Source organism: Pseudorca crassidens, chromosome X, assembly GCF_039906515.1.
Source record: "Pseudorca crassidens isolate mPseCra1 chromosome X, mPseCra1.hap1, whole genome shotgun sequence".
In the NCBI taxonomy this organism is placed as follows: Eukaryota; Metazoa; Chordata; class Mammalia; order Artiodactyla; family Delphinidae; genus Pseudorca; species Pseudorca crassidens.
This window is the reverse complement of record NC_090317.1, coordinates 117,941,166-117,967,167: the sequence shown is the minus strand read 5'-3', so window position 1 is coordinate 117,967,167 and position 26,002 is coordinate 117,941,166. Positions and strand designations below refer to the sequence as shown.

The 26,002-nt window shown below is 43.8% G+C and overlaps 1 protein-coding gene across 32 annotated transcripts in view; it reads right to left on the bottom strand.

The window, feature by feature from the left end:
• The window catches only part of ADGRG2 (adhesion G protein-coupled receptor G2), a 155,738-nt gene that overhangs the window by 88,515 nt on the left and 41,221 nt on the right, over window positions 1-26,002 (bottom strand). For 6 of the 32 annotated variants that reach the window (XM_067723437.1, XM_067723450.1, XM_067723444.1 and 3 more), the window contains exon 1: window positions 24,837-24,993. The exons of 1 other annotated variant lie outside the window; for it this stretch is intronic. Coding sequence is in view for 1 of the 31 variants with exons in the window: in XM_067723462.1 (XP_067579563.1) it covers window positions 24,837-24,997 (161 nt within the window). In the remaining 30 variants the exon portion in view is untranslated. Of the gene's footprint in view, window positions 1-24,194; window positions 24,342-24,836; window positions 24,998-26,002 lie in introns of those variants that run through there. 25 more of the 32 variants (XM_067723449.1, XM_067723455.1, XM_067723452.1 and 22 more) reach the window with 10 other exon arrangements.

The following is a 26,002-nucleotide window of genomic DNA, read 5'->3' as shown; positions in this document are numbered from 1 at the left end:
TACCCTCAAAGTTCTTAATTTCTGATTAATAACCAAAAGATCACCTCTCAAGGCTTGTTTCTTTTGTAAGGCATTGCAACCCATTAAAGATGCAAATTTCAATGACTGTGGTCATTAACAGACGAGTGTGGCTCCATTGATCAGATCAGCTTTGCTGGTGAGTAGGGATCCCACAGGCAGGGATGACTGGGGAGAGCCCATTGAGGTCAGGCACAGACAACACAGGGGCACTGAGCTGGGAACCTGCTGTTAGCTCAGTGAGGGCAAAGGGAGAGGGATGGGGAAGAGACCCCCAAGGAGGCTTTGCCTACATTATAGGTTTAGGTTTGCTGGGCTGGTCCTTAGAAACCAGAAGTCAGTGCCATTCCAAGCAGCTCTCCTACATCCAGGAAAACCTCCCACTTGCTAGCTGGTCTTCTCATTTTTTTCCCTCCCTCATCAGGATGTTCTCTTAAAGCATCAACACTACCTGTTCCTTTTGTTTACATTGCCTTCAAGTGACTCTACTTGGCTCCACCAGAAGTGGAATTATTTTTTCAGACTGTAAAAACTAATGGTGTAAAGTAGGGTGGGGAAAGCCTCCGATGGTGGAAACTCCTCTCTCACCGGGGAATTTTGCTATGACACCGAGCCCTGGCCTCAAACCAGAGCAGGGCCATGCTCTTTCTTCTTCTCTTTTTAGTGTTCCCCTCTTTGACCCGCCCAGGGCTGCAATTTGTCCGGGTGTTTTTCCAGGTGACCTGGCTAACAACAATGTGACAGATTCAATGGTTTTCATTCACAGCCCCAGTGGAGTCCTCCTCCAAAAACTGCAAAACTGGACACACGAACAGCCTATAAAAAAAATCCTACCTCCCACAAGTGTCTGGACACTGCCTCTTCCCTAATGACCCTCCAGCAATCATGCAGCCTCGGGGGCTTTGCAGTATTTTTTTTTTTAATGATTTTTCCAAAACCAAGGTGTTCCAAGTGGTGAGAGAGTATTATTTTTTTCCCTTGCAGCAAGAGTCTAACTCCCCGGATATTTTCTGAAAACTGGAGCAGACCACATGAGTGGTCCCAAAGCTACTCACTTGCCACCAGACCTCAAAGTCTCTTTGAACCATGAGGCACACTGGGCCTGCCTGTTATAAGGTCTGTAACTCTCTAATACACTGCAAGGAAAGCCATGTGATATCATGTGTGGGCCAGTTGGTTTGACCTTGAACTCTATGAGGGGTCAGCAAACTTGATAGTAGAAAGGCCACTCTGCAGAAGCAGCTCCTGTAAGTCCTTCTGCCACCCAGACCTCAAGCAACAGTTGCGGGGGGGGGAGGGCGGGGACAGCAAGACATTTTTACTGAGTCCTGATGAGAATGAATATGAAATTTTAGCCTACCACAAGCTGCAGGATGAAGTCATCTCAGATATTTAATGCCTCACCACCTCAGATTCCTTATCCATAAAATGGGAATAATCATCATATTTGTGTCCTAAAATTCTTGCAAAGGAGTAGTAAGTACAGGAAGAGTGCTCAGCATAGAGTATGGCTCACAGTACATGCTCAAAAAATGTAGCTATTGCCTTATTGCCATCATCCACTGCTCAGGTGTGTCAGGCACTCGGTTGATTGCTTCATCGGCCTGGGCGGCACGTGAAACTGAACGAGCTTCTCTAGCAGAGACTAGAGAAGCCTGGGCGGCGGGCACGCTGCCCTTCCTGCGCTCTTTCCTCCCTGGCCATCCCACCTTGCAGGCCCTCTTCCCCCTCCCTGCCCTGTGCTCTTCTCCTCATCCCCACCCTATCACCACTACCCCCTACCCCCAAGACCGCAGCTAACATCCCTCTTGATCTCCGAGTGTGAAGATCTTAATGAGCTTCCTGTCTCAAAAGGCACTGGTACTTGAAACCAACTCAGATGGTTGAATTGATGACTCTGCCATTTGTTAAAGGAATTGGCGGCCTGAGGGAGAAAGCGAGGATGATATTTGTGGGGCCAAGGCCATCTTTTAGGGCTTCATTCTCTCACAGCTGAGAACCCGGCACACGGGTCGTCCCCATCCTGGACCCCTGCGCGGTGGGCGAGTGTGTGCCGCCAGGCTCAGTGGACTCCCCATTCAACAAATGTATAGTGAGTAAATACCATGTGCAAGGCACTACGTGAGGCACTAGGAACACAGTGGTGAGCAAGACAGATACAACTGTGCCCTTCTGGTACTTACATGCTGGTGGGGCACTCAAATAAAAATGTAAACGAACAAATATATGAAACAATTACAAGTTTTAAAGAGGGCTGTGGAGCAAACACGGAGTTGAATTATATTCTCGGAGGAGAGAGTGACACACAAAGAATGTGCAACTTGCTCTATATTATAAAGGAAGTCAGCAAATAAAAAGTATGCCACCACATGACCCTTTCTATTAAGGCGTTTACATTGGCAAGAGTCGGACTAACACACTGCCAGCACGCCAGGAAACCTTAATTCCAAGTGGGGAAACTTGCCGTCTCACTCAGCTGCTCTGCCATGTTTTTTTCTTTACTTCTGGGGCTGAGACCAGGCTGGACCAGTATTGCTTTGATATTTTCTCTCAGACCAGTTTCAGATGAAAATATGAAGAAAAGTTTATCTTAAAGGAATCAAAATTATAATACTTACAGAACACAGGAAATCTTCATTTGCTTATAAGTTGTTTAGCTAAAGTTCTATGATTAGACTAGAAAATGCATTCCCTCTAGAGCTGGTGTAAAATTGCTTTCTTCTTAATACACCCCAAAATGACAACCCTGGGGGAGGGGTGGGGCTATGGGTGGATTATATTTGTTTCACTGTGGTTTTCTGTAATTTCTCAAATTTTAACAATAAAGCTACACTATTTTTAAAAACAGAAAAATAAATCTCACAGGCATAGTGTATTTGTTTTTTTTTCTTTCTATCCAACAGCAAAATAAAACTACACTAAAAATATTATTAGCCGCTCAATAAAATCTACATGTTATCAGTAGTAAGTATTAGGTAGAAAACTAGGTAGGTAGAAGCAGGGAAGTAGACACGAAGTGTATGGGAGGGCATGGCAAATTAGAGAAGTGGCCTGTGAAAGCATCATGAGAAGATGACATCTGAGCAAAGACCCGCCAAAGGAGACCAGGGAGTGAGCCAGGAGGCTCGCGGGGGGATGAACACTGCAGATGGAGGGCTCTGTGCCCTAGAAGGAGGATCCTCCATCACCTGTTAACCCAGACAGACAAAGTCGCTTCAAACAGCAACCAGTCTGGACTTAATGGAATCAAAAAATGAGTCAGAAGAAAACTAAGTGATGAGTAGGCACAACACTGAGATAAGAAACCACTGCCACAGACTATGGTCAGGCAGGATTCTAAGTCCTTTATTTGTACTAACTCAATCCCAGTGACAACCCTGGCTAGGGTACGTATATAATTTAATGTCCAGACTGGAGCACCTGAGAGTAAAATGAGACACTATTAATAAACGCAGAGAAAATAGGCATAAACCAGGGTTGCCTCAGGCAAACTGGGATGTATCACCCCCGTACCCAGAGGCATATTATTATAACTGCTTTATAGAAAAGGAAACTGTCACAAGGCACAGAGGTCACAGAGGTAAGTGGCAGAGTGAGGATTTGAACTTGGGCAGCCAAGCTTTACAGCCCACACTCTTGATGCCTACGTAGTATTGCCTTTCTGTGTTGTGTACGCTAGGAAGCTCCCGGTGCTAAAAAGCTGGGTTTTATTTATCATCAGGAGCAGGTGATTAGGCTGGAAAAAGCACCAGCTTTTAGAATTAAACATCACCACTTTACAAGCGCAGCAGCCCTGGACAACCTCAGTAACCTCTCCAGTTCAGTCACCTATAAAACAAAGCTACTTAGACCTCTCCCAACACCTCTACCACACTCCAATGAGGCAGCGTTTGTAAAGATGATTTGGAAGCTGAAAAGTGTGACATGCATATTAATTCTAAAAAGTTATCATATATAAAAATCTGCACTTTCTCTGCAAAGGGCCAAATAGTAAATATTTGCAGTCCATATGGTCTCTGTTCCAACTAATGAACTCCACAGACAACATCTAAATGTATGGGTGTGGCTGTGTGCCAATAAAACTTTATTCACAGGAAAAGGTGGAAGGTTACAGGCCAAAGTTAGCCAACTCCTGACCTAGAGAAATGCTATTTAAAACTGAAGCCCCTCAATGCTCCCTGTGCCTCTTTTCTGATTCATTTTCCTCTACAGATAGCACTAATCACCATCTAACATAATGTGTATTTTATTTACTTATTATCTGCTTTGCCCACTAGAAAATAAGCTTTGTTGAAGGCTGAGGTTTTGTCCTTTGGGTTCACTGTTGAGTCCCCAGTGACTAGAAGGTTGCCTGGCACATAGTAGGAACTTTAGAAATACTTGTTGAAAGAGTACATGGATGAATGAATGGAGAGATTTTGAAGGAGTTGGACATACTATTGGGGAAGAAGGGAAAATCCATGGCAAGTTAAAAAAGGAAACAGAGAAAAAGGATGATATCTGGAAACCTACGGAAAGAAAAACTACTGCAAATGAACTCAAACTCAACTTTGCAGTTCCTTGTAGGCAAAGGGAAAAAGGATTATTTCCAAAACCAATTTTGTGGGTTGTGAACATTTGGAAGAACTAAAGCCTTATAAAACAATTTTCAAAAGAGCTGGTTAAAATCTAAATGAATTATTGGCTTGATTTAAGTTTAGTTAAGAGAATAGCTTGAGGTTTGCTGCAGATCAACTAATTATGAGTGTGTGTGAGTGTGTGTGTGCATGTGTGTGCATGTTTAATCTCTCCTCTTCCACTACCCTGCCAAATGTGGGTTCAGTTTGTTCACTGGGAGTGGTCTGGGGAGTGGTAAGGAATTAATTCAGCAGACTTGGCAGGGAAACATACATATTTGTCCCTAGTTTAGTTCAGGGCTTGGCAAATTGTAGTGTCATTCTTTCTGATTTTTCTTCATAGTTCAACTCAAGCTCAAGGTTAACGTCAAAATATTGATTAACTGAATAAGTACATTTTTAAAGAGAGAAGGGTTCTTCATATACAGTGCTTTATGCTGTCTTTCAAATCAAGATCTATGTAACACAATCAACTGAACAACCTGATGTTTGCTAGAAGAAAATACGACTTCTCTTCTACAAAAGCAAGTTTGCATATCTAATGCACAGCTCACAACCTAAACAATATTCCACTTCCCAGGCACAGTGCTTAGCGAAAGTTTGGCTTAGCATAAACAACACTGGCAAGACTCTTCTAAAGAACTCTGATGCTGAACCCTCTATTCCGGTGCAGTCAGCTCAATGTTTGAGTGCCTAACGCATGCCAGCAAGGAGTGAGGCTGAAGAACTTCGTTGTTAGGCTCACGCGTAATCATTTCATTTCATCCTTAACTTCTTAAAGAAATGAATTTCCACTTACTGATTGATTTAACATGGTAACTGTAAAAAGAGCACTGGATTTGGAGTCAAAAGACTTGGCTAAAGGACTGAAGAAATGAAGGAAAAGGAATAGAATGAAAAAAGAAGGAACATGAAAATGAAGAAAGGAAATGAACCCAAGAAAAAATGAAGAAGGGGAAGAAAAAGGTATGAAGTTCTGATTCATGACATGGAAGACTCTTGAAAACATGAGGCTAAGTGAAAGAAGCCAGACACAGAAGGCCAAATACTGCACGATTCCATTTACATGAAATCTCCACAACAGGCAAATCCACAGAGACAGAAAGTAGATGGGTGGCTGCCAGCGTCTGTGGGGAGGAGGGGAAAACGGGCAGTGACCGCTAATGAGTGCAGGGCTTCTCTTTCAGGTGATGAAAATGTTCTGGAATTAGATGGTGGTGATGGCTATACAACTTTGTGAATATACTAAAAACCACTGAATTGTACACTTTAAAAGGGTGAATTTTATGGTATGTGAATTATTTCTTAACAAAAAAAAGAAGAGAGGGATATTAAAAACAAAAAATGACCAGGCTCTGCAATCGACTAGCTTTGTGAGCTGTGGACAAGGCATTTAATTTCTTTAATATGTTTCCTCATCTGAGAAATGGGGGTAATATTAACCTACCTCTCAAGTTGTTGCAAGACACAAATGAGATCATCTATATCAAAGTAATTTGGAAAAAAATATATAATGCTACAAATTCAAGGTAATTTCACTCAAAATCTTTTTGTCTGTTGTTTTTGTTTTTTTTTTTTTGCCGTACGCGGGCCTCTCACTGCTGTGGCCTCTCCCATTGCAGAGCACAGGCTCCGACGCGCAGGCTCAGTGGCCATGGCTCACGGGCCCAGCCGCTCCGCGGCATGTGGGCTCTTCCCGGACCGGGGCACGAACCCATGTCCCCTGCATCGGCAGGCAGACTCTCAACCACTGCGCCACCAGGGAAGCCCTCACTCAAAATCTTAATGAGGTTCTTTATGGAACTTGATGGTAACTCTAAGGTGTATAGTCGTCCCTTGGCACCCATGGGGGATTGGTTCCAGGAACCCCCACAGGTTCCAAAATCCAAGGATGCTCAACTCCCTTATATAAAGTGGCATAGTATTTGCCTATAACCTACAAAGGATGTATACTTCAAATCATCTTTAGATTACATATACTACCTAATACAATGTAAATGCTATGTAAATAGTTGCCGACTTGCAGAAAATTCAAGTTTTGGTTTTGGGAACATTTTGGAATTTCTCTTTCCAAATATTTTCAATCTGTAGTTGGTTGAATCCTCGGATATGGAACCAATGGATATGGAGGGCAAGATGTGTATGTAAAACAAAGTGGCCAAGACAATTTGACAAAGAATAACAAAGGAGGGCTTGACTTACCAGATACCAAGACTCTTGAGAAAGTTACAGCAATCAAGGCTGTGTAGTATTCACTCAGGGTTTGAAAAATATACCAGGAAACCAAATTTGAGAGAGCCTGGAAGCAGATTCACACATATATGGGCACTTGATACAGCAAAGGAGGTGCCAGGGTAGATGCAGCTCAGGGAGGGCAATGATCAACTCTTCAATAAATGATCCTGGAACAACTGGTTTTCCACATGGACAAACAATCCACACACAGATTTCCTCCCTCAATTCCAATTAGACTAAAATTATTTCAAAAGCCAACATTTAAAACTTTCAGGAGACAATAGAGAAGAATATCTTTATGTCTTTGGGATAGGAACACAAAGAGTGCAAACCATAGGGCTTCCCTGGTGGCGCAGTGGTTGAGAGTCCGCCTGCCGATGCAGGGTACACGGGTTCGTGACCCGGTCCAGGAAGACCCCACATGCCGCGGAGCAGCTGGGCCAGTGAGCCGTGGCCGCTGAGCCTGAGTGTCCGGAGCCTGTGCTCCGCAATGGGAGAGGCCACAACGGTGAGAGGCCCACGTACCACAAAAAAAAAAAAAAAGTGCAAACCATAAAAGAAAAAAAGAAGAAATTTGACTACATTGAAAGACCTTTATCAGAAAACACCATAAAAAGTGAAAAATAAGCCACAGACTGGGAGACATTATCTATAACATATATCACTAAAAATCAGTATCCAGAACATATAAAGAACATCTACAAATCAATTTTTAAAAATACAGATAAACTGATAGAGAAAAATAGGTAAGAAACTTGAACTAGAATTTCACGAAGATGAAACTTAGTCAGTGAACACTAGTACTGAGAGAAATGCAAATCACAACAAAAAGAGATAAATATCATACCTATCATCTTAGCGATATTCAAAAGTCTGACTATGCTAAGTGTTGGCAAGGATGCTGAGCAACAGGAAGTCTCTTACATGGTTGCTTAGGAAAGTAATCTGGCAACAACCAGTACAGTTGAAGAGGCACATACCCTACCACCCAGTACTCCCATTCCTGAATATAATCCCTACAGAAATATTTATATATTAGCACAAGGAAACATGTTCAAGGCTGTTCATAGCAGCTTCATGTTTAACAACAAAATCTGAAGCAATTTAAATGATCATCAATAGAAGAATGTACAAATAGATTATATATTTACACAACGGACTACTACAGAGCAAAGAAAAAGAAATGAGCTAGAGCTACATGTAGCAACGAGGACACATCTCACAAAAAAAAGACACTGAAAATTAAAGTTGCAGAATAATATGAGGGTAAAAAAGATACCAATCATATAAAGTTCAAAAGCATGCAAGTAGCATTTTCTCTTGCTTAGGGACATATTCATATATAAGTATAAAGAAATATATGAGAAAATGAACACCAGTTTCAGGACAGTGCTTACCTCTGTGCACTTTTTTAAAGCTAATGTACGGCCAGGGTTAAAGACTTCTAGATGACACCATTGATGGAGCAGGTCCAAAGGAGATGGAATTCCATGCACTTTCCTTAGCAGAACTGAAACAGCACTGACCCACCCTCTATGGGTCCCCCTAGGAGCAAAGGCCACATGGGGTCAAAACCATATGCCCGACTCATACACAATGTTCTGATTAGCTGAGCTAATTATCCACAAGCAGCCAATCCCAGCAATAAGAAGCCACGAAAAGGGCTCACTTTACCTCAGGTACCATTTTGATGTTAGCGTGGGAGAAGGATGAAGTACTAAAATGGAAATATCCTGGTTGGTAAAGGATTACCATTCAGTAACAAGCAGTAACCAAGACTTTATCAATATCAGGGCTTCCCTGGTGGTGCAGTGGTTAAGAATCCACCTGCCAATGCAGGGGACACGGGCTCGAGCCCTGGTCCCGGAAGATCCCACATGCCGCGGAGCAACTAAGTCCATGCACCACAACTACTGAGCCTGTGCTCTAGAGCCCGCGAGCCACAACTACTGAGCCCGCGTGCCACCACTACTGAAGCCCACGCGCCTACAGCCTGTGCTCCGCAACAAGAGAAGCCACTGTAAGGAGAAGCCCGCGCACTGCAACGAAGAGCAGCCCCCGCTCGCCACAACTAGAGAAAGCCCGCACGCAGCGACAAAGACCCAACACAGCCAAAACTAAATTAAATAAATTTTTAAAAAAAGACTTCATCAATATCACAGTTAATATGAAAATTATCCCATACATAACTTAATCTTTGATGATTCAAAAAGTACTTTAGGCTCCAATGACACATAAGAATCTTTACTACAAACAGCTGTTGTCATTACACATAATTTGTTGGCTAATAAAAAGTGTTGAGAGGGGCTTCCCTGGTGGCGCAGTGGTTGAAAGTCTGCCTGCTGATGCAGGGGACACGGGTTCGTGCCCCGGTCCGGGAAGATCCCACATGCCGCGGAGCGGCTGAGCCTGCGCGTCCGGAGCCTGTGCTACGCAACGGGGGAGGCCACAACAGTGAGAGGCCCGCGTACAGCAAAAAAAAAAAAAAAAAAAAGTGTTGAGAGAAGGCTGGAAAAACCAGTGAGAGGTTGTACTTCTAATTCTCCCTTTGCAGAGAGACAATAAGACTCCCTCTTTATCATTATTTTAAAATTTTATTTATTATTTATTTATTTTTGGCTGCAACATTTAAACATTCTCTTGTTGCTCTGCAACAAGAGAAGCCACAGCAATGAGAAGCCTGCGCACCGCAACAGAGTAGTCCCCGCTCCCTGCAACTAGAGGAAGCCTGAGAGCAGCAATGAAGACCCAACGCAGCCGAAAATAAATAATATAAATAAAAAATAAATTTATAAATAAATAAATAAAAATAAAAGGCGATGTCTTTCAAATTGTTCATAGATCCAAGAAAGCAACGTTAAGTACTCAGTTCTTTGATCTTAAGGGTTATTTTGCAGGAACTGATAAAATAATTCTGAGGATTTGAACAGGCCTTGGCAAAGTTAACAAAAAGACACTGCTCCGAGAAAACCAACTTTCATTTTAGTACCCTTTCTCTCCTCTAGATGGGGCCCATTCCCAACTTGCAGGTACCCAGTGGCCTCCTACTTTTTGAACCCTACCTGCTCTCAGGAGCCGACCTCATATCAAGACACATCAACCAAATTCTGTGCCCATTTACATTTTAACAACTCTTTAAACCAAAGAAATGAATCTCAAATTGTGGAATTTCAGGATACAGCTAGATGAATGGAGGGGTTGGGGGGGAAGCTGGGCACAGTTACTGCTATGGACTGGACTGTGTCTCTCCCCCCACAAATTAATATGTTGAAACCTTAACCTCCAGCATGACTGTATCTGGAGACAGGGTCTCTAGGTGATAATTAAGGTTAAATGAGGTCATAAGGGTGGGACCCTAATCTAATAGGGCTGTGGCCTTATAAGAAGAGACAGATTCCCTCCCTCCCTCCCTCCCTCCCTCTTCCCCCCCCCCCCGCCCCTCTCTCTCTCAGGGAAGCAGTCACCTAGCCATCCATCCTTGATGTTTTCATGGATGTTTACATTAAAGACAGTCCTACTGATGTCGTGTGTACTCTTAAAATACCAAATCCAAAGGAACAAGGGTCTCTAATCAGGAACCCCAAGAGGCCCAAACAAAGACATGGGTGTTCAGCCTGGTGGGCAAGGCACCCTGGCAGGGGTACAGCAAGATTGTGAGCAATCCATTCTAGAGTGCCAGGTCAGGCTACCCTCCCAAATATCCCTGCCTGGTGGGGGTTCCCATCATACAAGGAACCACAGAAAGCGGAGCGCTGCATACAAGGTCTTGAGGGGAAAAGGCGCACTTCTGAACATATAGAAGGGCTAAGATCCCCCATTTGGGTACAGGCAGTTCTAAAATGCACTCAGAAGTTTAAATTATGCCAAGGTTTGGATCCATTTCCAGTCTGGGGAAGAAGGCAGGAGGAGGGGGACAAGCTAAAGACACGGCTATGAGAAGCACTGATCATTGGTGCAAAGCTTGGAGGACAGGGGTGGTACGTCCCTGAAACTTAAAGTCAGGAGCCTCCATGCAGTAAACTGAAGGTCCAAGAAAGGACTCCTTGTCCCAAAGGGCTGGGCAGAGAACTCACAACAGAGAACCCCAGGGAAGGAGGCCTACGGAAAGGAGCATGGAAGTAGGAGGCAGCCAGGATGAGGGTTGCAGGGGCCACAGGATGTGCTCAGGGCTCTGAGGCAGAACTCAGAGATACATGCCCCTGGTCAGGAGTCAGAATGACAAGAATCAGCTCTGCTAGGGACCCCAGATATCAACTCTGTTGACAGTCCAGGAACACGGAAGCACGCTCTCCATGATCGGGCTTATTTCCAGCCATCTGAATGGTTGGTGTCATGCCAACAAAGTAACTAGACAGTGGTGAAACCCCCCTAGGACAAACCCAAGGGGCTCCTGGGTTTTCTTGTAATGGGGTCTTATTAAAACAAACAAAAGTACTTCCTGACTGTTGGCCTCAAAGAGCCTTGCCATAGTTTGGGTTCCTCCAGAAGGTAACTCCGAGGCAAAGATTCAAGAGCAAGCAATTTATTTAGGAAGTGATCCCAGGACACAGGAGAATGGGGAAGAGGGACGGAGGCAGGAAGGCAGCTAATACAGGTGTTACCACTGGGGGCAGCTGAGTCTCAGTCCTGGGGAGCTCTGGGAGCCAGCGCAGACCGTCCATCCATCTCAGTGGTCCTGCTCATGGGCAAAGAACTGGGCTCTTTATCTACCAGCTTTCATCAGGCGCTGGCTGAGGGCTGCTCCCGGGGTGGGCTGGGGATTGTTAATTCCCCAGCCCTCCAGGCTGCCACATGGGTGGGCAGAGAAATGCACAGCTAGTGGCTGGAAGGGGGCTGGTGTGTACCGCAGTGCTCGGCACCGGGATGTTGAAACGGACACCCAGTCTCTGTGGAATGAACAAGGAAGTACAAAGCACTGAAGCCAGGGGAGAAGACAGCGGCTTCGTGCCTGCCCTGCCCCACTTCTTCCTCCAGGTCAGTACCTGGGATTAAGTGTGCTCGCGCGCGCGTAAGGGCAGGGGTTGGGGTGTGGGTGGGTGTGTATGTTGGTTTGGCGTGCTTTTGAGGAGTGCAGTCGTTTTTCTTCAGGTGTTCGGAATGTTTGAGGAGAGACTAGGTGAGGGGAGATAGAAAGGAGTTGCTACTTGAGATTTAAAGAAACATCCAAAGAGCACTGGGCTTTTGTGGCTCTAACGGGGACTGCACACACCTGGTTCTTCAGCCCGCACTGGGAGGCCAACCCGAGAGGCACTGGGGCAGGGATGACCCCTGAATGGGCAACCGACCAAGGTCTCATGTAAACCCGGCTGTGCTCTAAAGCCTCGCTATTCAAAATGTGGTCCCCCAAAAAGCAGGCATCTTCCAGCCCCATCCCAGAACCCCAGAATCCGCATCTGCATTTCAACAAGATCCCCAGCTGATTGATGTGTACATCTGAAAAGCAGTGCCGTAGATAATAGTGTTCGCTGTGTTCTCTACATAAAGAGTACATTCAGCGGCTGTGACTCCTACCAAAATCAGATGGAAGGTATTTGCTCGATTTCAGGCTATATTTGCTCTATTCAGTTTGTCGAGTTAACTTCAGATTTGCTGAATGGAATAAGTTAATGCAGTCTGGCACAAAGGGAGATAATAATGTCAACCTGCGGACCTGGGTGTAATCACAACACAATAAAGCATACTTTAGTTTTTCAAAACCGCTTTCATTCACTTTGTTCTTCCCTTTTTCCCCCCGTGGCAAAATTAGGAATCAGTGCTTAATAAGTCTGTACCACTCCAGGACTATTCAGGTGGGGTAAACCTTTGCCTCAATATCTGCAAAATACATTTGACAGTTCCAGGAGTGTTTTTCATTTCAAAATAATTACGTGTGTGTGTGTGTGTGTGTGTGTGTCTCACAGGAAAAGAAAAAGTCAAAATTCTTGAGATACTTAAAAATGACATTTTGATATAGGTAAGCTGGTAAAGTAATAAATGGACATAGAAACACTCTTAGAAAAAAACTGAAGTAGAAAAACAACTGATGCTAAAACAATTCAAGTTATGAATAAAAAGCCTCAACACTGTATATAGATACAGATATGGAAGTTTATGCAGAGGTGGTTACTAATCCTAATTGCATTCAGAGAAGAAAATAACTGACAACCATGAAAATGAGTAGAAATATATCTGAAGCGTTCTTTTAGGTATTGAAGGGGAGCACAATATGACACCCCAAAATGTCTCTTTGGCGTAAGAATTATCTTGAGGCTGATTATTTTTAAGAAACGGCACACAAAGGAGAAGCTCTGAAAACCGAGTAGAAGTTACCCTTTTGTAAGAGACATTTACATTTATAAGGGAAATCTCCACTTTAAGGGTGTCTCCCTTTCTGTACCAGGAAGAGAAGGGTGACTCTAAATCTCTAGAAACTCTTGTCAATGGAGAAGGCGTGGACTTAAATCTGTATAACAACCTTACCCTTGTTTACTGTATTTTTCCTGATAATTCCTATAATTGGCCTCCTCCACCACCACCCCCGCAAAATCCTCTTTTGTCTTTAGCTGAAGATGGTGTTGAAGGTGGTTGGGCTTGGGCCATTTGGGGGAGTTACTCAGTTTTCGTGCGTCTCTCCTATGCATACAGGAGGTATATATGTTACTAAACGTGCTTGTTTCTCTCCTGTTAATCTGTCTTTTTATTACAGGGGTGTCTCAGCCAAGAACCTAGAAGGGTAGAGGGAATACAGCATTTACCGAGTAGTAATGCACATATGTGTTTATCAAAAGATATGTACAAGGGTGATCCTCATAACACTATTCATAAAAACCAGAAACTAGAAACAAACCAAAGGCCTATCAAGAGTAGAAAGGATAGGCCTTCCCTGGTGGCACAGTGGTTAAGAATCCACCTGCCAATGCAGGTGACACAGGTTCGAGCCCTGGTCCAGGAAGATCCCACATGCCGCAAAGCAACTAAGCCCGTGCACCACAACTACTGAGCCTGTGCTCTAGGGCCTGCAAGCCACAACTACTGAGCCCGCGTGTCACAACTACTGAAGCCCACATGCCTAGAGCGCGTGCTCTGCAACAAGAGAGGCCACTGCAATGAGAAGCCCGTGCACCACAACAAAGAGTAGCCCCCGCTCACAGCAACCAGAGAAAGCCCGTGCGCAGCAACGAGGACGCAACGCAGCCAAAAATAAAATAAATAAATTTATAAGAAAAAAGTTCACAATGAATAAAAATTTTTAAAAATTTTAATATATATGTAATTAGAGCTACTAGAAATAATAAGGGAAATTTTTCAGTATGCAAGGAAAGTAGGATGTGTGTTTTCAGTAAAAGAAGGTATGAGGAATAGAAATACATTTTGCTAAGGGAAAAAAGTGGTAATTTTGTCCTAGAGCTAATTGTTTCTGGATGGGAAAGAAAATAAGGGACAAATTAATACGGATACAAAAAGTTGTGGAAGGTTTGTAAAAAAGGAACCCTGAGAAAAGTGTTTTGTGCATGGTCAGGGTTGGCTAAGATTAGATTGAATTTAATTAAGTAAATTGATTTTGTTATTAAAAGTAAGCTGGTACAAGACTGGAATTTGGTTTTCCCTCTGTTAAGAAAACAAAGTTTTTTGGACTATTGAGCTGCTTTTGATATCAGATTGTAAATTTTCTTTACCTTTTAAGTAATTTGTTGTTACATTCTGTATTTGCTTTTGAAATCTTTTATTGTCACTTTGGTTAAGTGAACAAGTATTGTTTCCCAGTGACCTATGTGTTTGACCAAGTGTTTTGAAACTTTTCGATATTTTTGACAAACTTCCCAAAGATCAAATTCTAATTAAAGTCCGTTGACCTCTAGCTAACTTTGAGTTTTCCAAAGAGCCCCTAAGGCATATCAAAGAGAAATATTAAACTAATTAGGCTTGCTTGGTATGTTAAATTACATAGGAAGCATTGTCAAATGAGGGATAAACCTTAAGTTATATTGTATGGGTAAATGTTATTAATATAGATATACTAGAAATTATATGGAATTCTTAAAATTTGAATACATCCTAGTAAAATGGTATCAGTCGTAATTCTAGTTATCATCTTAAAATGTTGTATGTCACAGCAGTAATCAAGTTTCTTTGTCAATGGCATTGTAATCATGTGTTTAACCATGCCTTTTTAAGTTTTTTTTGTCATTCATAGACAGTTATTGTTTTACTCTGATCCTTTTGCAAAAATGTTTCATCTTCAAGATTCATAGAAAGGACTTTTTGGCAAGTACAGGTTTCTAATAACTTTCAGACCATACTGCTGAACAAGGTAAGAAATTTAAAGAATCCTAACAGAAAACCTGATGGCTTCCCAAACTGTTAACAAAAAGGATTCGTTACATTGGACTGAGTGAACTGGTGAATATGATTATAATTTGCATGGTTTTTGTCTGAAATATTACTGGCTTTTAATCTGTGTTTTCCAGATATAAGGAAACCTTTCCCCTCAGGGTAATTATGGCATACAGCAACTTGGTAAATTATACCTTTGTAAGTGGAATCGAAACATTTATATTTTCTCTCTACCAAATCCCTCCAGAAATTGGAAACTCTTAGGTTCCCAGATGCCTTATCAGGTGAATACGGAAGGTCACCTCCTGACATGTACAAGAATCTCAAGATGTTTGGTGGACCTCAAGAAGAGAGGAATTCACCCAAATCTATACATATCACAGGCGGAATCTGACTAGCCCTTGCCATGGATTTCCCAGCCTGGAGAGGCCTTTTAAAAGTTCGACCCGAGATTCCTTAGGAAAAGTTCCAGCACAGCCAATTTAAAAGAGCCTATTTGGTCAATTAGCCAGACTTATTCTGCAAACAAATCAGTCTTAATTTGGCTATATTTGGTAGAAATGAGGGTAATTTTAGAGAGAAAAAGATTGTTTCAGTGAGTATTAAATTCTAGGTTTGTTAAATTGAGGTCTGTATTTACTGCTTAAGACTCACTTCCCAGATAGCTCCTTATTAAGTTATATTATTGGAAAGTTTAATTGAATTATTAAAAGAACACTCAAAGTTTGTTTCTGAAGCTTATCACAGCAATCTATCTTTGGATGAAGATCAGATGCCCCGTGACCTGCAACCAGGAGATTATGCATACTGGAAAAGGCATCATTTAAAGGACTGTCTCCAACCTAGATAAAAGGACCCTTATCAGGTGCTATTAACTAGCTCATACGCAGAGAAACTGAAGGGAATTGACTCTTGAATTCATATTTCCCACTTAAGAAGGGCCTTTGCATTGGACTGATATATAGAAAGGTCTGCTGACCCCCAAATGATACCCATATCAGGACAAGAAGAAGACAACAGCAGTGATAGGCAGATGACCCAAGAATCTGGATCAGGCTTGTAAGATCCATCCTACTAATTCAACTGAACTGTTTACCAAATGTTGGTCTCCTTATCAACATTGAAAGTTATTGTTTTACTTCTAACCATAACATTACATGTTTATGAAGATCAGGAATTGTGTATGCTCCTTGTTCCTATGAGCACTGTGGTTGAGAACACAGGCTCTAGGTCCATCCACGTTGCTGCAAATGGCAGAGTTTTATTCTTTTTCATGGCTGAGTAATATTCCTGTGTGTGTGTGTGTGTGTGTGTGTACACACACACCACTTCTTTATCTATTCATCTGTTGATGGACAGTGAAATAAGTCAGACAGAGAAAGACAAATACGGTATGATATCACTTATATGTGGAATCTAAAAAATAATACAAATGAATGTATATGGCAAAACAGAAAAGACTCACAGATATAGAAAACAAACTAGTGGTTACAACTGGGGAGAGGGAAGAGGGAGGGGCAAGTTAGGGGTATGGGATTAAAAGATACAAGCTACTACGTATAAAATAGATAAGCAACAAGGATGTAGTGTATAGCACAGGGAATTATAGCCATTACCTTGTAATAACTTTTAATGGAGCATAATCTATAAAAATACTGAATCGCTATGTTATATACCTGAAACTGATACTGTAAATCAGCTATACTTCAATAAAAAAACAAAAACAAAACACAGGCTCTGAAATCAGATGGTCTGTCTTCAAACCCTGGATCTACTGCTTACCATTTGTATGACCTTGGACAAAGTATTTAACCTCTCTGTGCTTCAGTTTCCTCCTCTGTAAAATGATAATAATAGTACCTGCCCCAAGAGGATGGGAGGGTTAAATGAGTTAATATACGTAAATTGAGCACTGCCTGCCCAATAAATATTAGCTGTTAGTTATCATTATTATTATCAGAGTCAGAAATGTAGTTGATACCAGATGTCTGTTGATTAATGACTTACATTAAAATATATTCTAAAAATAAGTTAATTAAAAATACAAATAAAATATACTCTATGCTTAACCTAAAGAAATTTCCACACCAAAACTGAATTTGAATTTCTCTTAGGATTAGTGTCTGATTTCTTCTAGATTCTAGGTGCACTCATTCATCCATTCAACAAATATTTATTGAGCACCTACTATGTCCCACTGTTCTAGGTCCTGAAAATACAACGGTGAGCAAGATACACAAAGTCCCTGCCCTCCTATATTCTAGCAGGGAAAAAAAGGACACGGAATCAGTGAACGAATAACTAAATAATATAATTGCAGATTACAGTGTTACAAGAAAACAAAAGTGGAATGAGGGGTGGACATTTGTAGTGGTAGGTGAGGAATGCTGATTTAGAATGAGGGTTAGAGAAGACCCAAATGAAACAGAGGGACAAGTTATGTGATTATCTGGTGAAATGGTGCTCCAGGCAGGTAGCACCACAAATACTAAAGCTGGGAAGCAGGAAAATGCTTGGCTTGGGTGATGAATAGCAAGAAGGCTGGTATATCTGGAGAAGTGTGGGAAGAATGAGATAAAAGTCATATAGGGCCTCAGAGGCTACAGGGAGCAGCTGGGGGTTTAGCGTAAATGTGGTAGAGGCTGTTAGAGGTTTTGAGCAGTGGATTTACAAGACTGCCTTTACTGGCAATTCTCTGGGGTCAAGACTGGGTGCTGGGAGACTGGGTTAGAGGCTATATCCTAATTCAAGAGAAAAATCTGGGTAGCTACCACTATCTCAGGGTATTAAGAATGAACTCACTTTGTATCATAACAGGATCTGATATAAAATGAATCTGTCCTGGACACAGTTCAGCAGTTTGGGGGCTTAGAACCTAAATGAACAGTTTTATAAAACAGGGTTATATGAAAGAGTGTCAGATCAATGCAGAGGGTCATGATCATCATTCTTAAATGAAGTAGAACAGATGGAAGAGAACTGAAATTTTCAGAATACACTGCACAGAGGAAAAATGCATAATACTTCATGAGATTCTGTTTCAATTATATACAGGTATGTTCATACTGGGTTGAGATCTATACTTTTCACTGTGAATGGTGGGCAGGAAAGTTTGAAAAACACTACAAAAAGCTATCTTATCTTATTTATACTTAAGATATTTATTTATATATAAACTGTTCCTTTATTCTCTCCCTTCCTCGCTGTACCTGGCATCCCCCGCAAATGAGAACATTATAAAAAAAAGCTCCAAAGGTAGTTTCTTCCTAGTCTAAATAAAATGAATTGACTTCTGCTACACTATCTTCTTCTCCAGGGAAGAAGGTCAAAATATGACCTCCCAAAGCTGGGAAGACTGACTCACCTCTAAACTGTTAGGCTTTCAATGAAAAAACAAAAAACCAAGCAGAACAAGAAATTTTAAAATTAAATTTTAGAACATTTCAAAGCTGAAAATGGAAAGAAAACCCCCTGAAGGTACTAATAAGGGTAACTGTCAGAACGCCACAGCAAGAAGAATACCTAGTGGTAAGCTATGAGAAGCGTTCCCACCTGAGTCAGATACTACTCCTCAACACTGCTCTAACAGGGCAGCCTAGCCACTAAGGAGACCAGACAAACTGAGGAAAAACTATTGGGGGCGGGAAGGGACCCCTATACCATTGCCATTTGCAGCCCGTTTGATTGTCGACCTTGAAAATTCAAGAAAACTGACTGAAAAACTATGAGAACTAATGAAAGTTCAGTAACATGGCTTGAATATGCTAGACCTACAAAAAAATTAAAAAGCCTGTCTATACAATAGTATAGTCACAACAAAATAAAATGGGGGGGCGCTTCCCTGATGGCGCAGTGGTTAAGAATCCGCCTGCCAATGCAGGGGACACGGATTCGAGTTCTGGGCCGGGAAGATTCCACAAGCCGTGGAGCAACCAAGCCCGTGCGCCACAACTACTGAGCCTGTGCTCTAGAGCCTGCGAGCCACAACTACTGAAGCCCGTGCACCTAGAGCCCATGCTCCACAATAAGAGAAGCCACCGCACCGCAATGAGAAGCCCACGCACCACAACAAAGGTAGCCCCTGCTCAACGCAACTAAAGAAAGCCCGCGCAGCAAGGAAGACCCAAAGCAGCCAATAAATAAATAAATAATAAAAATAAAATGAAATGGGCAAAAAAGGATACAATTTCTAAAAGCAATACAAATTACAAACAAAACAGTCTAGGAATGCACCTAACAAGAATGTGTGGGACTTCCCTGACAGTCCAGTGGTTAAGACTCCGAGCTTCCAACGCAGGGGGCGCAGGATCCATCCCTGGTTGGGGAACTAAGATCCCACATGCCACGCAGCGCGGCCAAAAAATAAAAAAAGAAACAAAAAAATTTTTAAAGAAAACAACAACAAAATACCCTCTTATTAAAAAAAAAAAAAAAGAATGTGTAACACCTACACAGTGTGGTATAGGCATAAGGACAGATGTACAGATCGATGGAACAGAAGAGAGTTCAAAATTAAACCCACACATACTCAGTAAATTCATTTTTGACAAAGGGGCCAAGGGGATGCAATGAGGGAAAAGTATAGTCTTTTCAACAAATAGTGTTGCAACAACTGGCAACTATCTATATGGAAAAGAGTGAACCTTGACGCATACAAAAATTAACTCAAAATGAAGTCGTGGGACTTCCCTGGTGGCGCAGTGGTTAAGAATCCGCCTGCCAATGCAGGGGACAAAGGTTCGAGCCCTGGTCCGGGAAGATCCCACATGCCACAGAGCCACTCAGCCCGTGCACTGCAACTACTGAGCCTGCGCTCTAGAGCCCACGAGACCCAACTACTGAGCCCACATGCCACAACTACTGAAGCCTGTGCACCTGGAGCCTGTGCTCCACAAGAGAGGCCACCGCAATGAAGAGTAGCCCCCGCTCACCACAACTAGAGAAAGCCCGCGTGCAGCAATGAAGACCCAATGCAGCCAAAAATAAATAAATTAATTAATTTTAGAAAATGAAGTCATAAACCTACATACAAAAGATAAAACTATAAAATGTCTAGATGGTGGCACAAGAGAAAATCTTGGTAAATGTGAGGTAGACACAGATTTATCAGACAGGTTACCAAAAGTGCTATTCATAGAAGAAAAAGAACCTGATAAATTAGACCTTCTCAAAATTTAAAACTTGTGCTCTTCAAAAAAAAAATCATTAATTCCACTTATATGAGGTATGAGTCAACTAAAAGAGTCAAACTCACAGAAACAGAGAGTAGAATGGTGGTTGCCAGGGGCTGGAGGGAGGGGGAAATGGGGAATTGCTGTTCAAAGGGTACAAAGTTTCAGTCATGCAAAATGAAAAAGTTCTAGCTATCTGCTGTTCTACACCATGCCTATAGTTCACAATACTGTATTGGACACTTCAAAATTCGTTAAGAGGGTAAACCTCATGTTAGGTATTCCTACCACAATTTTTTTAAAAAATAAAGAAAATGAAAAGGCAAGCCACAGACTAAAAGCAAATGTTTGCAATACATATATCTGACAGAGGACTTGTGTGCAGATGTATGCAGAACTTTTACGATTCAATAATGACACACAATACAATAAAAAAAAAAACCCAGACATTTCATAGAAGATATACAAATGACCAAAAAGCATACAAAAAGATGCTCAACATCATTAGTTATCAGGGAAGCACAAACTAAAACGACAGAGATGCCACCACAAATCTACTGGAATGGCTGGAATAAAATAAGCTGACAATACCAAGGGCTGGCAAGGATGCCAAGCAACAGGACCTCTCATACATCACTGGTGGGAGTGCACGCTGGTGGAGCCACTTCGGAGAAGTTCAGCAGTTTCTTATCGAGTTAAATTTACCACACAATACAGCAATCCTCCTTCTAGGTATTTACTGGAGTGAAATGAAAACTTATGTTCACACAGAAAGCTGTTTGTGAACGTTTACACTGGCCCTATTCATAATCACCAAAAGTTGGTAAATGGACAAACTGTGGAATATTACTCAGCAATAAAAAGGAACAAATTACTGATTCACACAACACGGGTGAATCTCAAGTGCATTATGCCAGGTGAAAGAAGCCAGACTCAGAAGGCTACATCGTGTATGAATCCATTCACAGGACATTCTGGAAAAGACAAATTTATAGGGACAGAAAACAAATCAGTGGTTGCCAGGGGCTGAGAGTGGTGGGAGGGGTTGACTACAAAGCGTCAACAAGGAACTTTTTGGAGTGATGGACTTCTTCTATATCTTGACCATGGGGGTGGTTACATGATTACATGTATTTGTCAAAGCTTACAGAACTGTACACTAAAAAAGGTGAATGTTATTGTAAATAAACTGTAGTTCATTTTTTTTTAACATCTTTAATGGAGTATAATTGCTTTACAATTGTACTTCAATTTTTAAAACATGGAATCGGCTCAAGAGTTAAGCAGATTTATAAAATTAAACACAGGGGCTTCCCTGGTGGCGCAGTGGTTGAGAGTCCGCCTGCCGATGCAGGGGACACGGGTTCGTGCCCCGATCCGGGAGGATCCCACAGGCCGCGGAGCGGCTGGGCCCGGGAGCCATGGCCGCTGAGCCTGCGCGGCTGGACCCTGTGCTCCGCAACGGGAGAGGCCACAACAGTGAGAGGCCCGCGTACCGCAAAAGAAAAAAATAAATAAAATAAATAAATAAATAAATAAAATGGAACACAGTGTTCACAGACTTTGATTGAGGGGATTTATTTTATGACAATTTTTCCCAAATGTTTACCCCATTTCTTAACGTCCAACATCTCCCACCTCACACCACAACCCCCAGATAATTTCCATGTGGATTAAAGACCCATGTATTTTTAACACCATGAACATTTTAGCAGAAAAATTGTTCTCCTCTATCTTGAGGTAGCGAAGGCCTTTCTCAGTGAGGCATAAAAGGCAGCTCCCAGGTTTTTACTAAAGGCAGAATCTCTCCTTTCTATCTTCAGAATTATTACCACCACAGAAATGCATTCTTCCCCTCCCCCTGACCCCCAGCTCTTTCTTTTCAATGTAATGGTGCTCTTCCCAGTTTGTACTGTGTATTTGAACTATCTTGGCACTCTCAGGCAACAAAATGGAAAAATATGTTTGTTTCATGTACGCTGTGAAAGCACTAGGAACCTCACGGTGATGTCCCCCTCGCTGAGTCCCCAACCAGCCCCAGGCACACCACAGCCACACTGGAGCACCCAGAATGACCACATTAGCCGTGGAAGTGCAGCTTCCTTACTGGCTCTCCCTAACACCTGAGCAAACTCACTTTGCCATTTCTGGAAGGCTGTTCATGGTACCAGAAACACAGCAGCTCTCCTTTGCCTGCCAAACCCGCCAATGAAATGCCATTTCCCAGGCTTTTTCCTCCCTCTGCTGAACAAAATCATACCCATAATTAAAGTTCCATTTTTTTTCTTTTCTCTGTCTCCAACATTTTTTATTTTTTCTCTAGAAAAGTACACACACCTACAGTCTGTGGGTTTGGGGCAAGAATTATTCACAGAAAACACTAATGCTGGCCCTGCATTTCTTCAGTGTTTTTCAATAGCAAAGTCTGCTCTATCCCCCTTTTAATGAAAGTCACCTTGCAGGGATGTGGGAATGATAAAAGCAGAGGGAATCCGATAGGGGCTGGCGTCGCACTGAGGCCCTGTAAAGCAATACCCCTGAACAGCTTCAAAATTTGGCCACTTTTTATTTTCCAGCTTTGCATTTGAGCTGAAAAAAGCAGCCAATTTAGCAATGTCCAGCTCATTTTAGATCTTAAGTAAGCAAAACTTTGGGACACTAAATAAAAACTCTCCAAATCCTTTGAAAATAGCACATGCCTTTGTCACTCAATTCACAAACTATTACAACATCGAACTTAATTGTATTAATAATTAAGCTCTTAATAGGTTATTAATATTATTTTTAAAATAAATATTGTCATACCATGTAGAACTGAAATTATACTCATAGGCTTATCTCTTAAAATAACTGAAAAGAAGTTGAGAAAGATGGAAGGAACTGTAACATCTAGCTTGTCTTTGCTTAATGAACCTTCACTCTCCATCACCCACCAGCTCTGAACACGGATCAAAGAAATGGGTCCTTGGGCTTCCCTGGTAGCGCAGTGGTTAAGAATCTGCCTACCAATGCTGGGGACACGGGTTTGAGCCCTGGTCCGGGAAGATTCCACATGCCGCGGGGCAACTGGGCCCGTGAGCCACAACTACTGAGCCTGTGCGTCTGGAGCCTGTGCTCCGCAACAAGAGAGGCTGCGACAATGAGAGGCCGGCGCACCGCGATGAAGAGTGGCCCCCGCTCTCCACAACTAGAGAAAGCCCTTGCACAGAAACGAAGACCCAACACAGCCAAAAAAAAAAGAAAGAAAGAAAGAAATGGGTCCTTTTTCTGCCTACGGATCAGCTACATAATTTGTGGGGCTTAGTGCAAAATAAAAATGCGAAGTCCCTTGTTCAAAAATTATTCAGAATTTCGACAGCAACAGCAGAACATTAAACCAAATACAGGTTGCATGCCCATGAAGCCAGCTCTACTATCAGATAATGTAGTTGGCTGGTAACCCAGTAAGAAGAGTAAAGCATTTTGCTACTAAATGAGTAGCAATCGTTTAAATGTGTGTATTTGGGGTGGAGGTGGGATTGTAAAGTCTTAGGACCTCCTCTCCCAATGTCCCAGTTTTCCTAAGGTTTTCAGCCTGTTGGACAAAAAGTACTTCTGCAGGGCCTGCGGTGTAAAGTGTGATCCATGGAGCAGCAGCATCTGAGAGCCTGTCAGAAATGCAGACTGTCGGGCCCCACCCCAGCCGGACCTACTGAATCAGAATCTGTACTTTTACAAGATCCCCAGGGAATTCGTGTGGCCGGTACATACAAATAAGTGTCACTGTCGAAGCAGCCACGGAAAACCTCTGCTGCCTGCCTCATCTGGCTCTCAGGAGACCGTCAGCGCTCCCTCTCCTCACCTGAAACGTATCTAGCTCCGGAGCCTCGAAATGGCAAGTCCCTGTCGAAAAGCGCTCACCCGAGACCTCCATTCTCCTGTCCCCAGCCTCAGGCTCCTGGCTGCCGCTCCATCCCGCCGCGCCCTTAGCCACCTGCTCTGCGTCCAGCCAGACGCTGCCGCGCCAAGTCGTCTGGGGCCCGGGTCGCGTCCGCGCTCCGCAGGCTCCGCCGCACCCACCGCGCGGCGCGGCAAACTGAGTCCCCACCAGTCGGGTCTCGAAGACCGCCCGCGCGAACAAAGCTCGTGGCTCTTTTTCGCGGAGGGTTGGGGAGAGCTGGAGCCCGTTTTAAGCTTTTGGATACACACGCCCCTCTCCCTCGGAGAACGCGTCGCCAGAGCCCCCTTTCCCACGGCGCGCCCTCTCCCACTGTCGGGGTGCCAGCTCCCGGAGCTCGGCCCTCAGCCTCCGCCTTTTAGGGCGGCCCAGGGCCCCGGCTCAGAGCCGCAGTCGGGCGGAGGGAGCGTTCGCCCCGCCGTCCCGTCCCACTCCAGGTCCAGGCGCTGCGCCCGAGCCGCCCACGCTGGTCGCCAGCTCCGCGGCTCCCCGGCCGGGTCTCAGGAACCCGAGAAAGACAGACCCATCCCGGCGCCGCGCGCTTACCTGCCGGTCCCCGCCGACGGGCTGGCTGTTGGCGCCCTCCAGCCCTTCTTTTTCCCTTTCGCTCGGGCCGCGGCCCTCCTCCTCCCGCCCGCGGGCTGGGCACCGCCCCCGCCGCTCCCGGACGGTTTGCCGGCCTGCTCTTCAGCGGCCCAGCGCGGCATGGCGCGTCCGGCGCGTCCGTCGCTCGGCAGCTGCGAGGCTGGACGCGGAGGTGGGGAGCTAGCGGGGAGCGGGCGGGGCGCGGAGGGGGGAGGGTGTGAGCGAGTAGCTCGGCCGCCCGAAGCCGGGGGGAGTTCCAGGCTGCGGGGCGGGGAGAGAAGTAGGGGCCGCGGGCCGAGCGGCCCACACCACCCTGCAGAGGCCCGCGTGGCGCTTCTGGACTCCCTGGACCGCGAGCACCTCCGCTGCCCCGCGTCCGGTTCGGCGTGCTCCTAGGGGCCTCCAGTCTCCAGACCCAGCCGCTCACCTTTAGGGGTCGCCCTGTTACCCAAATGCGTGTCCCACCACTTTCAGCACCGTGTACTGTGATGGGTGGGAACCCCGAGGTCGCCCCTCTGCCACAATATTCCTGATGCAGAGGTCAGACCGCTTGGAGGGGGATTTACAGAGGTCGGTAAAAGGAAAGGGTCCTGAGAACGAATTCGGTTCCATGGTTACCTGGCACACCGGATACCTAGAAACTGGGATCCCCAGCGCTCTGACTGCTGGGGGGTGGGGGGTAGTATATGAAGTGAGTTGTCCCTGGTCCCCTCTACCTTTTCTGTCAGCATCTCCTGCCTCTGCACATTCTAGAATAAAAACTAGATCCGGATAAGATTTACAGATCACCTAACCAGCTTGTCAAAGTACCCAATGTTACAGATGGGAAAACCGAGGCCCAGGGGAACTTAGCTCGGTTCTACAATAAGAATTGATTGTACAGGCCAGGGGGAAAAGGGCTCTGAATTCCCTCTCTGGCCCCTTTTACACCATCCCCACACTACCCTCTCCAGCCCTCCTCTTTGTAGTCAACTAACTCCAATATTTGCAAGATGCTTTATCACTTTCAAAGCACCATTCTCTTTCTTTCGTTAAAATCTACAGGAGAATATTCCATTTTTCTTTACCAGTAAAACAAAATTCTAGATTCTGAATTGCATTCAGAGCTTTGGAGAGGATGTTTATAA